Genomic DNA, 18,773 nt, shown 5'->3' with positions numbered 1-18,773 from the left:
CAAATTCAAAATTTAAAGTGAAGAGCCCAAAGTAGAATAATCAAGAAGGAAATGATTTTCCTATATTTCACATTATTATGAATAACATTCTTTGGTGTATGTACTTAGGGAAGACTTATTTAACATGTCAGCTGAAAAGAGTTCATAGATCTACAAAAGTGAACAATTTATAGTCAATGTCTGCTTATTGATGGGCTGATTACTTGTATTGCTGATAGGGACTGACCTAATTAGAAGGTCAGTGTCTTTAATCTGGCAGCTGAGTGAGGTGGCATGCCAGCTGGATAAGCGAGAGGCTTATGAATAAGGCTGGTCCCAAGATGATGGGTTGGCAGAGCTTTACTCTAGGAACAGGTTACTTAAAATTTCTTAAAGCCTAGGTTAAGGATGTAGTCATAAAGAATGAGGGGGAAATTTTAGTACTATGGGGGTGGGAAGGTAGGGGGAAGGGTAGAAGGTTGGGGGCCAGATTGTGTAGGGCCTTGTAAGGACTTTGGATTTTACTCTTGAGTGTGAAGAGAAGCCATTGGAAGGTTTTAAGCAGAATGAGCATTTAGAAGTCAGTCATTATTAAGTGCCTATTGTGTGCCAGATGTATTTCTTTTTTCAAAGAGGTTATGGTCTGTAGGATACTTGAGACCTTTTTTTATTCATTTCTAATGTTTCTTTCTATAACCTAAAAAATATAGAGGTAACAACGGATTTAACAAATATGAGTGCTTTCTTATGCTTGGTACTCTTTTTAGTGCTCGGGATTAATCAGTCAGTGGGCAAAATGCATGCTTTCATGGAGTATATTCCAATCTGAAGAAGATAAGCAATAAAATAAGTCAATATATGGTCAATCATTTGATAACAGGGAGCTCTATAGAGGAAAATAAGGCAGGGAAAGAGGATAGAGAATTAAGATGAAGGTTGGGTTGAGTTTGAAATACCAGGGTGAAGAAAAGATGCTTGTGAATACCTGAAGTAGGTGAGGGAGTGACTGGCAGATGTCTGGGGAGAAAGAAGTCTTCAGTGAGAGGAATTGTGTGTGCTCAGGCTCTGAGGCAGAAGAATTTCTGACCTGGGAGCGTAGCAAAGAGGCCAGTATGTCTGCACAGAGTGAATGAAGGAAGGGGGGCAGTAGTAGATGAGATCAGAGAGATAAGGACCAGATTGTGTAGGGTTTTTTGTACATCCTTGTAAGGACTTGGATTTTACTCTGTGTGAGAAGGAAACCATTGGAGGGTTTTGAACTGAAGAGTGAGATGACCCAACTTATGTTTTTAATATATCGCTTTGTCTCCTGAACTAGGAATAGACTGCAGATCTGAGGCAGGGACCAGCAGGGACACCCTACGGTGATCAGGCAAGAGAAGGTGATGCCTCAGTCCGATTGGTGGTAGTGGGGAGCAGTGATTGGATTCTGGATATATTTTGAAAGTAGATCCGGTGAAATTTGCTGATGGTTTGGATGGTGGTGTGTGAGAGAAAAAGATATCAAGGATGGACACAAGTTTTTTGCCTAAATAGCTGGAAGTTTGGGATTGGTATCATCTGAAATGAAGAAGACTGTATATAGAGGAACTTTTTAAAGAGGGGAGATGTTCAGGAGCTTGAGCACGTTAAGTGTGAGACACCTATTAGGCATCCGAGTGGAGACGCTAAATAGACAGTTGGATACATGAGTCAAGCTTAGGGAAGACTTAGGCTAGAGACAGAAGTTTGGCAGCCATAAGATGATAGAAATGCTGTGGTCAGTTAAAAGTAAATTAGAGACTTCCCTGGCAGTCTGGTGGTTAAGACTTCACCTTCCAATGCTGGGGGTGCAAGCGCGATCCCTGGTCAGGGAGTTACGATCCCACATGGCTGGTGGCCAGAAAACCAAAACATAAGACAGCAATAATAGTGTAACAAATTCAATAAAAACTTTTAAAATGGTCCACATAAAAATAAAAAAATCTCAAAAAATAGTAAGTAAAGTTAAAAATAGTTCTTAAATTTTCTGCCTGTCTGACAGTATCAACAGTTACAAAATAACAGATTGGATTTCCCAAGGTGATTGGACCCTTGAACATTTCTTTAAAAACAAAATGTAGTTAAGTTTCTGGAAGTCAGAGATAGGTTTTGTTTACACACACACACACACACACACACACACACACAGCCATCTTTCTTGGTACCTTATATAGTACTTAACAGATGATTTTGGATAATAGTGATTACAAATGATCCCCCCCCCCCTTTTTTTTAGCATTTTTAGTATTTTAAAACTTTTCATTAATATGGTAAAAATTCTAAAAATGTTCAGTATTATTTGGTCAATATCATGTGTTTTATATTTTAAAAATTTAAAAATACGTGTGGAAATAAATTAATCTTTTGAAAATTACAGTAGTTTTCCAACAGAATGCAGAATTTAAAATGAACATGTAAAGCTCAGTGATTTGCATTTTCAGATTTTTTTTTTCCTGTCATAGGAAATTGTAGGACTTTTTTCTGTTTCTAGGCCTACATGGCCCTCATCAGGAAACTTGATAGGGCTGTGTGACTTTTGTAAAAAATCGTGATTAAAAAATATATAGCATAGAATTTACCGTCTTAACCATTTTTATGTGTATAGTCCCTTAGTGTCAAGTGTACTCACATTGTTGTTCAACAGATTCCGGAACTGTTTCGCTTTGAGAACAGTGCCAAGTGATTTTTTCAAAACTGAATTTTTTACTGAGATTTTCAAGTGCTTCAGGGACACAGCTTATCTAAGGTAGAGATTGCATATTGGTTTCCTCAATTCCCTAAACAGAAGGCTAATCCAAACTCATCAGATGGAAAACTTGCCTTCTGTGGCCTTGGAAAGTTGATTTTTTTCTTTTTAAGGATTTAAAAATTAATCTAGCTTTGAGTTGGCATATCTTATGAGCATAGTAGAAAACTTGTATTTATTTTACTGTAGTTTATGAATTTCTTGGAGGAAAATCTAATAGTAATACTCATACTTGATGCAGACACTGACTCTTTGGCATGTCTGTGTTTATGCCCATCTGCTCCTGTGGCACCATGCCCATTGTTACACTGGCATGCCAGTATCATTGGGGCATGTGAGCCAACAAAGATGAATTGTTTGGATGGAATACACTATTCTGTAATACTAATTAATTTTGAGCTGATGAATCTACATGAGATAATGTTAACCAAATATAGTCAAGTAATGTCAGTGAAAATAAAATTTATTTTGACTTAGACAAAAGTGTATCACAGATGCTTTAGACTACTACTGAGAATAGTTAGAATTAGTGTTTATTATGGCTCCAGTGATCAATTTTCTTTTCACAAAATTTTGAATTTAAGAGAAAAAAAATGCAAGTTTTCTTGTGGTTGATTATAAAAATTAGGGAAGTATTGTGGCACCATAGGTTATGGATTTTATACTTATTCTATAATTCTTGAAATGTTTTCTTAGTATACTCAACTTTAGAAATTCATAGCAATGTGGTAAATGGGAAGAATGTTGGATTTCAAAACAAGACTCAAGTTTAATTCTTTGCTCTGCTGTTCCCTAATTCTGTGGTGGTATACTTGAAAATTATGTTTAGAATTTCTTACATGTGTAATTTTTTACTTGCACATTATCCTTATATTCTCTGAGCTTCAGTTTTCTTATTAATTAAATAGTGAATAACTCCACATGCTTCCTAGAGACTCTGCGATACTAAAATAAATAAATAATGTTTTAAGTTCAAGAAAACAATACTGCTTTCAGATAAGTTAATTATATGTTATCAATGTAAGGCATGTTAGCAATCGAGAAGATGTATCACTTCCCCTGTACCCCCCTGAGATAATCACAATGAAAAAGTTCTTGTGTATTCTTCTAGAAAAAAATGTGTAAACCAAATAATTATATATATGTATCAGATCAGATCAGATCAGTTGCTCAGTCGTGTCCGACTCTTTGTGACCCCGTGAATTGCAGCATGCCAGGCCTCCCTGTCCATCACCAACTCCCGGAGTTCACTGAGACGTCCATCGAGTCAGTGATGCCATCCAGCCATCTCATCCTCTGTCGTCCCCTTCTCCTCTTGCCTCCAATCCCTCCCAGCATCAGAGTCTTTTCCAATGAGTCAGCTCTTCTCACGAGGTGGCCCAAGTACAGGAGTTTCAGCTTTAGCATCATTCCTTCCAAAGAAATCTCAGGGCTGATCTCCTTCAGAATATATGTATAATATTACCAAATTATAATATATATTATAACATTTTAAAATGTTATTACAGCAAATCTTTATAATTGTTAGTGCATTACATCTTCTCCCTCATATTTATTGGTTTTATTTTCTCAATGAAATACCTTATATGTCCTCTGTCCATTTCCCTGTTGGATCGATTCTTGTTGATTAGTTAAGGGTCTTTTGTATTCTAAGGAAATTAGCTCTCTTACGAGTTAAATTCCAAATTCACTTATTCTTAGTGCAAAAATTTTAAAACTTTCTGTGTTTATCAAATTTAAATGACTTTTGAGACTCCATGAGCCTTTTAAATCTTTTTAATCTTTTATTAAAAAGGTGGCAACTTTGGTTTATGGTGCTGTTAAATAGAAAAAAGACTTAGCTTGTTCCTAAGTAGCTGAATGGCTCTGTGATAGTTCCTTTAAAACTTTAAGGATGAGTAGTCACATTCTAGAAAGTATTCCTTATATCCTGAGCAAAAGTAAAATCTACTTCCTGCTGCCTGCCAACAGAGTAGTAGCTGAGGACTTTGGTAAAGGGTTTGGCAAATGTGGAGACTTTGTATGATGTATATATGACATCATGGTTTTTAAAACATGCACATGTAGAATGTATACATGGAAGATGTATGCTTAGTTTTTAACTTTAATTGGGGTCGTGGACCATTTTGAGCATCCAGTGAAACCTTAGAGTTTTCCGGTAGTCCTTTAAGGAACACGGTTAGCATATAGCTTATGTTCACTTATTCTTTCAACTAATATTTATTGTGTGTTTAGTGTATTTGAGAAAATGACCATTGTGTACGTTTATAGACCTTCTTTTGGTCTTTATTATCTGTGTTTATTCCTGCCATGTATCTTTGCAAAATTCCTGTGGTTGGCTCCTTGTCTTTTGAGATCTCAGCTTAATTGATCACTTCTACCTATAGAGATCTTTTGTGATTGCCTAGTCTTACTTTAATTGCATTATCCTATTTTAATTATTTGAATGGTGCTTATTCTGTTTATATTTGTTTCCCTTCCCTTTCCCTCTCTCCTTCCCTCCTTCCCTCCCTCTTATGTCATTTCTGTCATTCCCCCTCACCCCTACCCGGCTCCCCTGCATTCTCACTTAGAATGTAAGTCCCAGTACTTAGAACAGTCCCTGGAACTTAGTACATACCGAATAAATGAATGTGCTAGGCCCGGTGGTGAGTGCTTTACAATGATCTCATTAAGTTTTCTTAACAACTTGTGTGAAGGATACCACCCTTTAGTTTTGTTGATTTTTATCTGTTGTAGTTGCTTTCTATTGTATTGAATTCTCCCCTTATTCTTTATTTCTTTACTTGTTCTTTGAGTTTAACTTGCTGTTGTTCTTCTAGTTTCCTGAAATGGAAGCCTAGAATATTGATATTCAATCTTTCTTCTTTTATATTGCATTTCAGTTCAGTTCGGTTGCTCAGTCATGTCCAACTCTTTGCGACCCCATGAAATGCATCACTCCAGGCCTCCCTGCCCATCACCAACTGCCCGAGTTCACCCAAACTCACGTCCATTGAGTCGGTGATGCCATCCAACCATCTCATCCTCTGTCGTCCCCTTCTCCTCCTGCCTTCAGTCTTTCCCAGCATCAGGGTCTTCTCCAGTGAGTCAGTTCTTCGCATCAGGTGGCCAAAGTATTGGAGTTTCAGCTTCTGCATCAGTCCTTCCAATTAGAAATATAAATTTACTTCTAAGTGCTGCTTTTGCTGTATATCATGAGTTGTGAGCTGTTGCAATTTTGTTGGTCAGTTCAAAATATTTTCTAATATCCCTGATGATTTTTTCTTTGACCCATAGGTTATTTAAAGTGTGTTGCTTATCTTTCCAAACATCTGAGCATTTTCTAGTTTCATGGATTTTATGAATCCTTTTATGGATTTTTAGTTAGATTCCATGTACCCTAAGTGATTTTAGATCTTTGAAATTTGTTAAGATCTTATCCAGCATATAATTTTACTTTGATAAGTAATGTTCTGTGTGCACTCGAAAAGAATGTTTATTCTGCAGTTGTTGGATATACTGTTCTATGCATGTCAGGTTAAGCTGGTTATTTGTGTTCATATTGTCTACATCTTTATTGAATTTTTTTATCTGCTTGTTCTAAGAGAGGTGTGTTAAGAGTGCCAGTCATGCTCGTGGATATATGTCTGTCTTCTATTAGTTCTGCTTTATAGATGGAAGTTTTCCTTTATAGATGAAAGGTATAAATTGAGAATAAATCCCATGTAAATTTAGAGTTATCTTCCTTTTGAAATGATATCCTTTTATATCCTGGCAGCAGATCCTCAGAAGTTATTGGTCTGAAAATCACTTTTTTTCACCTTCAGCTTTGAAGCATATTTTCTTTCAGTGGGTATAGAATTGTTTGTTGGCCTTTTTTCTTTCAGCTTTTTAAAGATGTCATTTGATTGTCTTCTGATGTCTGTAAATTCTTTTGAAAAATTGGCTGTCAGTATTATTGTTGATCCTTTTAAAACAAGGATTAATAAACTATGGCCTGTGCATTTGTGCATGCGTGCTCAGTCGCTTAGTAGTATCTGATTCTATGTGAACATATGGACTGGAGCCTGCCAGGCTCCTCTGTCTGTGGAATTTTCCAGGCAAGAATACAGGAATGGGTTGCCATTTCCTGGTTCAGGAGATCTTCCCAACCCAGGGATCAAACCCGTGTCTCTTGTGTCTTCTGCATTGGCAGGTGGATTCTTTACCACTGTGCCACCTGGAAATCCTCATATGTGTAAAGTTTTATTAGAACACAGCCAGCCCATTTATTTATGTATTGTATTAACTGATTTTACTTTACAGTCCTCAGAGATGGTATGGCACGTAATGCGTAAAATATTGGGCCCTTTATTGAAAAGTTTTGTTGACCCTTTCCTTAAGGAAATGTCTTTTTTTTTTTTTGTATGTATTAAAGATTTTTCTCATTATCTTTTGATTTTCAGCTGTTTGACTATTCTAGACCGTGTGCGTGCGTGCGTGCGTGCGTGCGTGTGTCTGTCTGTCTGTCTGTCTCCATGTGTATGGCTTTATGTTTTTCCTTTTTTTTTTAAGATTTTAAAATATATAGTACGTTTACGTCTTTCATCAGTTTAGAAAAATTCTTAGCCATTAGCCTTTGAAATATTGCTTTTGTCCCATTCTTTTTGGGGTTTCCCTGATAGCTCAGTTGGTAAAGAATCTGAGTCTGGAAGATCTGCTGGAGAAGGGATAGGCTACCCACTTTTGTGTTCTTGGGCTTCCCTGTGGCTCAGCTGGTAAAGAATCTGCCTGCAATGCGAGAGACCTGCGTTCAATCCCTGGGTTGGGGAGAGCCCTTGGAGAAGGGAAAGGCTACCCACTCCAGTATTCTGGCCTGGAGAATTCTATAGAGTCCATGGAGTCACAAGGAGTCGGACACGACTGAGCAGCTTTCATTTTTCACTTGTCTCTCCGCCCTCTTTTTAGGTATGGTAGATATTCTGATTATATTATACAGGTCTCTGATGTGCTATTCAGTGTTTTCCATTCTTGTATTTCTTGGGGCTTCAGATTGCGTATCTCCTCTTGACCTGCCTTCACTTTCAGTAGTCCTGTTGTCTTCTGCTATTTTCAGTCTGCTCTTAAACCTATCTAGTGAGTTCTTCATTTCATAAACTATACTTTTAATTTCTGAATGTTCATTTGATTATTTTGTATAGATTTTACTACTTTATTGACATTCTTTATTATTTTGTCTCTTTTATCCATCTTTTCCTGTATTTTCCTGCCATATTAATTGTAGTGGTTTAAAAATCCCTGTTTAGTAACTAGTTTGTGAGTTACCCTGGATCTCTTTCTATTCCTTTTTGTCTTTTCTCTCCCTTCTCTCCTTCCCTCTTTCCTTCCACCCTTCCTCTCTCTTTCCTGTCATTTGTTCCTGTTTTTAGTGTGTCTCTTAAGTTTTGATCAGATGCTAGGTAATCAGGAACATAGATGAATCTCTGAATGATGTCTTCCAAAGAGGATTGTGTGTTTTGTTTTTTGTTTTTTCTGACAGTATAGTGCTGCTGCTGCTGCTAAGTCCCTTCAGTCGTGTCCTACCCTGTGCGACCCCATAGACGGCAGCCCATCAGGCTCCCCCATCCCTGGGATTCTCCAGGCAAGAACACTGGAGTGGGTTGCCATCCTTTTCCAGTGCGTGAAAGTGAAGTCGCTCAGTCGTGTCCGACTCTTCGCGACCCCATGGACTGCAGCCTACTAGGCTCCTCCTCCCATGGGATTTTCCAGGCAAGAGTACTGGAGTGGGGTGCCATTGCCTTCTCCGAGTACAGTGCTAGCAGAGCACTTTGGTCTTGTTTAAGTTCAGTTTTAGGCTTTTAAATAGGTTTTGTCTATTTCAATTTTTCTTATACTCCTAAGAAGTATCCTTACTTTTCAATTGTGCCCCTCCTGTGGTCTTAACTGAAAGAAAGGCCAGGGTATTTACCAACACCTCCCTGGAGAAGGAAATGGCACCCCATTCCAGTATTTTTGCCTGGGAAATCCCATGGACAGAGGAGCCTGGCGGGCATACAGTTCATGGGATCACAAGAGAGTCAGACATGACTGAGGAACCAGACCACCACCACGTCTCCTTGAGAGACTTGGTTTCCAGCTGCTCTTCCTGCAGTGTGTGGTTGCTGAACTCTGCTCAGGTATTAATCTGTAACCTCCCAGCCACTGTTGTTTTCTGCTGGATTTCCCACATTCTTACTCTGAAAACGTGGTCAACTACTGAAGGGACTTTGCACAGATTTTTTGTGCCTTTTCACTGGTTCCCTCCCCTGTAGTTTCACCCTTCAAGTTCCAGTTCCTTTGGTAGCCACAAACATTAACCTTTGTCTCTTTAGTCTTTTAAAACTGTCATTTTTATCCTTGGATTCTATTCTCCCAGATAGTGATTTGAGAAATGCAGTCGGGGAAAAAGCTGATGTGAATAAAGAGCCCACTTTATGTGCTTCCATTCCTTCCATGATCTTGGCCCCTTAAGTTCTGCCTGGATGACCTGAGAAAGTTACCTTATTTGTTTTTCCCAGTTTTTATAGTCATTTTCTGTGGCAGGTTTAGTGTCTTACAAGTAAGAGCACCACGGGCAGATCTGGAAGTGCCTACAGTGTCTTCTAAACATAACAGCCAGAATGATTCTGTTTGTGTATTAGACTATGACTTCTGTATTCATTCACCCTCCTGTGGTTCCTAACTTCATTCAGGGTGAATTATTTGCCTTTAGTATTATTTGCCTTCCTTCCTCTGCTCTGCCTAGAGTCTCTGCCTAGAGTGCTCTTTCTCTGTCCCTCCCCTCCAGTATCAGTACGACTGACTCCCTCACTTGGCAAATGTTTGTTCAGATATTTCCTTATTTAACCTATTCTGACCACCCTGTTTAAAATTGCCTCTTCCTTTCCCTTCTGCATTCTCTCTGCCTTTGCTCTGTTTTTCCCTCATATCATCCCATGATTTTAAAATTTATTCTTTTATTATGTTTGTTTGTTGTCTCTTTTACTTATTAAAATGAAAACTCTACAAGGGCAGGGATTTTCATCATTTTTGTTCATTGGTGTGTCACAAATGCAGATTAGAACCAGATGAGAATGGAGAATTACAGAATCTAAGGGAAGAAGGATTTTAGAGATAGAAGAGAAGTAGTCAGTTATATCAAATATCAAATCATCTAAAAGTATTTGTGAGATTTTTGCATTGGATTTTTAAAGAAGGAGGTTATTTGTTACTTTTGTGAAAGAAATTTTTATAGAAGAGCAGAGAGAAAACAAAGATTACCAAGGACTGAGGGTGTTGTGATAGCGATTGTAGACTATTCTTTTTTAGTTTTGTGGAGAGTATAGTAGAAAAAGTTCATATTTAGTTGGATAATTTATGGTTTCTCCCTTTGGAGAGTTAAGAAATGGATGATTCGGTAGTTGGAATTTTCTGGTTTTACTCACTTTTGTGTTTATTGATTAATACTTTGTGCCCAAAACCACATAAAGTTTTGAGTGTCATCCAAGGAGAGTTATGAGGTTTCACCTTGTGCACTGAAACTCATTATGAAGTGCAGTGCCTTTAGCTGCACAGTGCTAGAAAAAAGTGAATTTTGGCTCTTGTTCCCAGCCTCTTTTTTTCTGCATACCCATTCATACCTATGCAAGTAAATTTTGACTCTTGTTCCCAGCCTTTTTTTCCCTACATATTCTACATGCCTATTCATGTATACTGGAGAAGGAATTGGCAGCCCACTCCGGTGTTCTTGCCTGGAGAGCCCCAAGGACAGAGGAGCCTGGTGGCTGCAGTCCATGGGGTCACAAAGAATCGGACACACGTGGGCGACTGAGCAGCAGCATTCGTGTGTACAGTGGACCTTTTGCAGTTGAAGCATCTTTTACTTGAGTAGTTGTCAAATCGTGAAGAGGTGCCCACGATTTAGAATATTTTGGTGAGGCTTGAGAAAGTTTCATACTGTTCGCGGGGTTCTCAAGGCAAGAATACTGAAGTGGTTTGCCATTCCCTTCTCCAGTGGACCACATTCTGTCAGACCTCTGTATCATGACCCACCCCTCTTGGGTGGCCCCACACGGCATGGCTTAGTTTCACTGAGTTAGACAAGGCTGTGGTCCGTGTGATCAGATTGGCCTGTTGTCTGTGATTGTGGTTTCAGTCTGTGTGCCCTCTGATGCCCTCTCTCAGTGCCTACCTCTTACTTGGGTTTCTCTTCCCTTGGACGTGACGTAGCTCCTTTTGGCTGTTCCAGCAAAGCGGAGCCACTGCTCCTTACCTCAGACGTGGGGTAGCTTCTCTTGGCTGCCGCCCCTGAGCTTGGACGTGGGGTAGCTCCTCTCTGCCGCCGCCCCCGGCCTCAGGCCTGGGGTAGCTCCTCTCGGCCACCACCGAGAATCAAGATTGCCAGGAGAAATATCAATAACCTCAGATATGCAGATGACACCACCCTTATGGCAGAAAGTAAAGAAGAACTAAGGAGCCTCCTGATGAAAGTGAAAGAGGAGAGTGAAAAAGTTGGCGTAAAGCTCAACATCCAGAAAACTAAGATCATGACATCTGTTCCTATCACTTCATAGCAAATAGATGGGGAAAGAGTGGAAACAGTGGCTGATTTTATTTTTCTGGGCTCCAAAATCACTGCACATGGTGACTGCAGCCATGAAATTAAAAGACCCTTACACCTTGGATGGAAAGTTATGACCAACCTAGATAGGATATTCAAAAGCAGAGATATTACTTTGCTAACAAAGCTCTATCTAGTCAAGGCTGTGGTTTTTCCAGTGGTCATGTATGGATGTGAGAGTTGGACTGTGAAGAAGGCTGAGTGCCGAAGAATTGATGCTTTTGAACTGTGGTGTTGGAGAAGACTTTTGAGACTCCTGTGGACTGCAAGGAGATCCAACCAGTTCATCCTAAAGGAGATGAGTCTTGGGTGTTCATTGGAAGGACTGATGTTAAAGCTGAAAATCCAATACTTCGGCCACCTGATGCGAAGAGTTGACTCATTTGAAAAGACCCTGATGCTGGGAAAGATTGAGGGCAGGGGGAGAAGGGGATGACAGAGGATAAGGTGGTTGGATGGCATCACCAACTCAATGGACATGGGGTTGGGTGGACTCTGGATGTTGGTGAGGGACAGGGAGGCCTGGCATACTGCGGTTCATGGGGTCACAAAGAGTTGGACACGACTGAGTGAACTGAACTGAGAAAGTTTCAGTCCTCCCCCTTCAAAGATTTTTGATGCGTCCTTTTGAGGATGTACTTTACTGCTGATGGGAAATCACTTTTCATCACTTTTCCCAATCCATCATTCCTGGATTTAAAATTCAAGTGTTACTTTCTATAGTACCCAAATTTTTGTGATTCTTTTGAGAGAAAAGGAAGTAATTATGTAGTACAGTGCTCTCAAACTGGTGAAGGGCCCTTTTTTTTCTTTTAAATTTCCAATCCATTATGGATAGATACTTCTGTAAAATACAATAAAAAATGAATTTCTGGAAAAAGCATGCAAAATGCTAGCCCTAGTTTTCTGTTACATTCAAACATATATAACTACACTGTTGAAGTGCCCTAAGTATAGTCTCTCAGATTCTGTTTATATCTCCTATGGATTAGTGGCAAGAATTTGTGCGCTGGTAATGGTTCTTGGACGAGTCCTCCTCAGAACAGATCAGGAGAAGCGCTGAGACAGTGTGCAGTGCTGCAGTGTTAGTTTTCCCCTTAATCTACACAGTCATTCAAAGGAGTAGGAGGTTTTAATGAGTTATGGATTGCAGATTTTTTAAAAAGAGGTAATTTATACACTGTAAAAGCTTTACTACTTCTTAAGTTCTGAAAGGGTAATTGTTCAAAATTTGCTTTTTGAATAGTTGCTGCTTTACACAGTGCTGAAGTAAAAGTGACTTCTTGGTACCAGTAAGACGGTACCAGTAAGATTTTCTTTAACTTTCCAGTTATTTTTCTTCAGTTCTTAAAACTATAAAAACAAGCATATTTTGAACATGAAAGGAAAAGTTATACCACTTAACACCACAAGATGTCACTTATGTAAAAATAAAGTTGTATTTTAATACTCAAAAGCTGAAAAGCTACAGGTAAGTAGATAAATGAAGAACTAGGTAAATTAAAAAAGCAGTATTTGGATTGGTTTTTGGTACAATCAATGAAAATATTGCTAATTCAGCATTGTTTTGAATCAACTCTTGATGTTTCACACAAAGAATTTCTTTTTGTTCCTTATTTAGATTTTTCAAAATTATAAAACTAAATTCTTAAGATTAATATAGTAATACATGTTAATTGACCATATTTGAATCTATATAATGAAGGAGATAGACCTAAAATGGCTCAGTACAAGTGAACATATCTTGAGAGTAAATGAGGTGTTTTGGTATTAACTTTCCCATATCTTTACTGTTTTGGTGACAAGCAAAGAAGAATTTGGGTAGAGATATGTAATTTATATCAGAATTTTCAATGGGTCTTTATGACATATCTGAGAAGTTGAATATTACATCAGGTTGAAGCAGTGCCTAGGAGTTTTCTTGTTTCTTTTCTCTGAACCTCAAAGTTATTAGCTTTCTCCCCATGTTAACACTGAAGATATTTATATTTGTTATTGAAGACCATCTTTTTTCTGTTAACCATGAAGAGCAAAACCTTTGACTTTAATATCAGGTTCCTGTTTTCTTATTTTTAATTTAAGAGAGCGGGTCAGGACATGAAGGTGTTTGGGATTGGAACTGTAGCATAAGGAACAAACCAAGTTTTCATTAGGCCGTGAATAAGATTACACCTGGAGTTGGAGGTTGGAATGTCCTGAAAATTGACACTTCATTATTCTTCATTGCTCATTTTTCTCTCCAGATAACACTTGTAGAGAAGATTGGTAGAATACTCTTGGGGAAAAAAGGGATCAGACATGAGAAAATGAATTTTTTTTTTTTTTTGACATGTACGTGTGTGGTCACTCTTTCTGTTTACTTATCTAATTACTTTACCTTTTTTCAAGTTCTTACTTACAAAAAGTTTTTAAAGGTTTCTTTTAGGTTTTTTAAAAAAATATAAAAGCCTACATGGTCAGTAAGTAAAATAGGAAAATAGCAAAAAGTAGAAGGGGGCAAAAAACCTGATTTGTGGGTCCTGCCACAAAAAATTTCAACAAAAGGAATTTTTGTTCCTTTTCAGTTAACAGTGCAGTGTGAAAGAACAGGGAGTTTTAAGAAGGAATTCTGAATTCATTGCAGTGAGCAATTGGAGTATTTTATATTTGGTTGTTATATGTCCTCAGATGTAGTTCTTATATGTCACTTTCTTACTATTTGTATGTTTTCTAGCTATATTTTTAATTAGAGAAAAGTAGTTATTGTGATTATTTATTGTGTCTTGCTAGTGGTCACCATTGTATTTAATTTTATGAGCTGCTTGGAAAGGAAGAGTAACTTTTTCATAATAAATCTCATTGCCTTTATTTATTTTTCCTGCAATGACAGTTTGTAACATTTAACTCCGGAGAAGGCAATGGCACCCCACTCCAGTACTCTTGCCTGGAAAATCCCATGGACGGAGGAGCCTGGTAGGCTGCAATCCATGGGGTCGCTAGGAGTCGGACACAACTGAGTGACTTCACTTTCACGCATTGGAGAAGGAAATGGCAGCCCACTCCAGTGTTCTTGCCTGGAGAATCCCAGGGACACAGGAGCCTGGTGGGCTGCCGTCTATGGGGTCACACAGAGTCGGACACGACTGAAGCGACTTAGCATAGCATAGCAACATTTAACTCCAGTATTAGTTTGCTAGGACTGCCATAACAAAATACTACAGACTCAGTGGCCTAATCACAAATTTATTTCCCCAGATCCTGGAGGCTAGAAATTGCAAATCAGAGTTTTGGCAGATTTGGTTTCCGCTGAAGCCTCTCTCCCCGGCTTGCAGATGGCCACCTACTTACTGTGCCCTCACATGGTCATCTTTTGGGCTTTGTGAATCAGTCCTAACCTGCTCTTCTTATAAAAAATCACTTATATTGGATGAGGGCCCACCCATGTTGACCTATTTTAATTTAATTAACCTCTTCAATGATTCTTCAAATACATTCATATTCTGTGATATTGAGGGTTGGGATTTTAACATAGGAATTTTGGAAGGGACACAACTCAGCCCATAATAACACATGATCAATCTTTTATTCTTGGTATGTGCTTACTGCCTGTATTAGGCCTAAATTTGTAAAATGTAAAGTACTTTTGTCAAGGATGTCTATTTAGAGGAGTTAAGGAAGCTCTTCTCACCTACTTTTAAGCTTAAGCTGAGATCAGAGAGCTTCTGATCTCAGAAGCTCTGTTTGGGTCCACACATGCATGCGAGCACCTTGAACCGTATTGCATGAAGCTGTGTGGAGTAAATTTTTAAAATCTCTTTTTTGGAGAGTTTGTGGTAGAAACTATTAAAAATTGCTAATCATAAACTGATAACGAGTACAAAGTGATTAGTTATAGTTTGTAATACTACAATCTTTATAGTCATTTAAGAGGATTTTTCAGTGCTGTCCTAAAATAAGGTTCAGTGATTTAAATTCTTGAGTAAGCTTGAGACTTAAGTGTGATACTCTTAATTTCAGAGTATGTATAATGGTGGCTTATCAGATCCTTAATAATGTATTTCTCAGAAACAGATAGATGTCTTTTAATCTTTTGGAGTATTTATATCTTATTCACACATGTGAATAAAATACTACAAAAACTTTTTAATATCATTTTAATGGAGGTATAATTCTCATACACCAAATTACCCAATTTTAGATTACAATTAGATGGGTTTTCGGAGAAGGCAATGGCACCCCACTCCAGTACTCTTGCCTGGAAAATCCCATGGACGGAGGAGCCTGGTAGGCTATAGTCCATGGGGCTGCTAAGAGTCGGACACGACTAAGCGAGTTCACTTTTACTTCTCGCTTTCATGCATTGGAGAAGGAAATGGCAGCCCACTCCAGTGTTCTTGCCTGGAGAATCCTGGGAACAGAGGAGCCTGCTGGGTTTCTGTCTGTGGGGTCGCAGAGAGTCGGACACGACTGACGCGACTTAGCAGCAGTAGCAGCAGATGGGTTTTTGACAGATGTATACACCTGTGAAATCACTACCACAGTTAAGAAGATACACAACATTTCCATCTTCTTATGGAAGGAATTTCTAATGTCCCTTTGTCCATTTCTCCTTCTACCTATGAATCCACTACCTTGCTTCTGTCCCTACAGACTGCATTTTCTAGAACTTTAAATTAATTCAATAATCATCTTTTGTGTCAGGTGTCTTTCAGTCACATAATAATTTTGAGACTTCATATTATTGCATGTATCAGTGGTTGGTTCTTTTTCCTTCGTGAGTAATATTCCAGTGTATGGCTAAATCCCATTTTGCTGATGGACATTTAGATTGTTTCTGGTTTTTTGCTATGGATAAAGCTGCTGTGAATATTCTTTAAGTTATTCTGTAGAATGTTTTTCTTTCTCTGAAAGTAGAATGACTGGATCACATAGTAGGTTTATGTTTAAATTTGGAAGGAACTCCCAATTTTCCAAAGTGATTGTACTCTTTTACATTCCTACCAGCAGTGTATGAGAGTTCTAGTTGCTCCATAGCCTTGGCAATATTTGTTATTGTCATTGTCTTAATTTCATCTATTCTCATGGATGTGTAATGGTTTCTCATTAAATTTGCATTTTTGATAGTTAATGACCTTAAGTATTTAACAGTATTCCTAATCTTTTTGTGTGTGTGTGTGTGAAATGCCTGTTTAGGTTTTTTTGATCATTTAAAAAAATTGGTGTGTCATCTTATAAATGAGTTATAATTGTTATATAACTTTTTCATAATTAAATTTCTGATTTTGAAATAATTGTAGATTCATATACAGGTATAAAAAGTAATACAGAGCGATTCTGTGTACCCTTTACCCAGTTTCCTTCAATGGTAAACTATAGTACAACATCACAGCCAAGATGTTGACATTGACATACTTCATGAGTCTTGTTCTGATTTTCCTACTTTTATTTGTACTTAACTTGTAGATGTCTTTGTTAGGGTAGTGTTCTATTCCATTTAACCACTTTGATATTATTTTGTAGGGTTAGATGAGAAACATGTACTTAATTACAAGTAAGAAAATAATTTGGTAGTAATGTACATCATGTTATTAAAATTACATGTTTTAATGCCTGTGCCATATAAAATCTAAATATGCAATTTTTCTTTTTTGTGTGTAGAAATGAAGATCTAAAGCAAATGTTAGAGAGCAACAAAGATTCTGCTAAATTGGATGCTATGAAACGGATTGTTGGGGTAGGTAAAATAATTAGATCATTTTGACTTTTGAATAAATGACAAGTAGTGATGTGCTAAAAATATATATTGTAGAATATGTTAAATACCAAATCAAGCATTCGCATCTACCCTTTATTATTAACTTAGAATTTCCTGTCTAAAATGTTTTGGAAGAAGTAATGAAGTAACAAAATTCAGAAACTTGAGTTCTAATTCTGTCTTTTCTGTTTCTCAAATATTTCTTTTGTCAAATAGAGAGTGCTAATCACGTTGAAGAGAAAGTAAGATTATATACTACAATATTTTGACTTCCTACAAAGAGGGATACTAATGAGCTAAAGGATATTTTTTTGGTCATTCTATGACTTAAAAATTGTGAGCATGCTTTCTTCTGATCTTCAAATTTCTTTACTACTAATACAAATGGTTTATTCAGTTTATCAGCATAGAACTTCTAATGAATATTAATAGATGTAAAAACGTTCTCTATTTTTCTGTTGTAATGCAAAATTCAGATAGTAGTCTAAAATATTATTATGTAAGGGGTTCTACTGGCAGAATTAAAAATATAATGCAATTTCTGATTATATAATAAGTTTAAAAATATTTTTGCAATTTGTGTGGATCTTGCCCTGTTTTTTTTTTTGATTGTTTGTACTGACAGTAAAAAAAACTGGCTTAATTCAGTGACTATCTGATGCTAAAAGAGTTTGCTTGTCTCAGTGGAATTAAATTTGTCAGACCTTGTCTTTCTTACTACTACTCTGCTTTTTTCACCACCATTGCTGATTTTGTTTTCCAGAACTTTTTGTATCAGGTCAAAATGTAGTAAATTCACGTAATTGCAAAAATAAACTCTACTGTAGTAGGGTGTAAACACAGCTGAAACAGTACTGTTTTCCAGCAGACAGTGCCACCATATGAGAGTCTGAAATCTCCATTCTAAAATCCAAATCCCATTTACGAAGGATGATTATAGATATGAATTTACTGTGTTCAAAAGTTTGTTGTTGTGAAAACCCAATATGTAAAAGTCAAGGACTAATTACACCTGTAGAACTTGCTTGATTCTTTTATTTAGATTTATGTCATTTGGTAATGGAGGCAAAGGTTGAAGAGTTTATGGTAAATTTTTCATTTGTTCATGTTAAACCAAGGCTTCCCTAGTGGCTCGGCAGATAAAGAATCCACCTGCAATGCAGAAGACATAGGAGACACAGGTTTGGTCCCTGGGGTCAGGAAGATCCCCTGAAGTTGGTAATGGCAACCCAATCCAGTATTCTTGCCTGGACAGAGGAACTTGGCAGACTTCAGTCTGTGGGGCCACAAATAGTTGGACACGACTGAGTGACTGAGCACACACACAATGTTATACCGTATAATAATAGCGTTTGTGGAGGTAGTTCTTTGTTTTACATGGCTTTGGGATTTGAATTTCAGTCACCACAGTTTAGTTAAATAACACCAGTCTCCTCACAATAGGTTTATATTTCAGTTATCATGGTACATTGACTTAGTAATTGCATACTGTTTCATCACTAACTCTCCAGTCCTCAACTCACTATATATATAACAAATATGCGTATGTCATGTCACTTCTTTCAAAGGTATTTTTAGCAGTTGGTCACTGTGTGTGTTGCTCAGCTTGTGTACAGACTGCAAAGCACGCAGTAGTGATCCCTCCTTGTTTACCAGTGAGAAGCCCACTTGACATTTTACCAAAATGAATGATT

The 18,773-nt window shown here is 37.6% G+C and overlaps 1 protein-coding gene across 3 annotated transcripts in view; it reads left to right on the top strand.

Annotated features, from left to right (window-relative positions):
* The window catches only part of AP3B1 (adaptor related protein complex 3 subunit beta 1), a 235,871-nt gene that overhangs the window by 12,055 nt on the left and 205,043 nt on the right, over nucleotides 1-18,773 (top strand). For all 3 annotated transcript variants that reach the window (XM_010808844.3, NM_001076534.1, XM_059890677.1), the window contains exon 2: nucleotides 16,983-17,058. In XM_010808844.3, coding sequence (XP_010807146.1) covers nucleotides 16,983-17,058 — 76 coding nt within the window. The remainder of the gene's footprint in view (nucleotides 1-16,982; nucleotides 17,059-18,773) is intronic.

The sequence above is a fragment of the Bos taurus genome, chromosome 10 (genome assembly GCF_002263795.3).
Source record: "Bos taurus isolate L1 Dominette 01449 registration number 42190680 breed Hereford chromosome 10, ARS-UCD2.0, whole genome shotgun sequence".
Classification (NCBI taxonomy): domain Eukaryota; kingdom Metazoa; phylum Chordata; class Mammalia; order Artiodactyla; family Bovidae; genus Bos; species Bos taurus.
The sequence above is the reverse complement of the archived record's forward strand: the minus strand, read 5'-3'. Positions and strand labels throughout refer to the sequence as shown.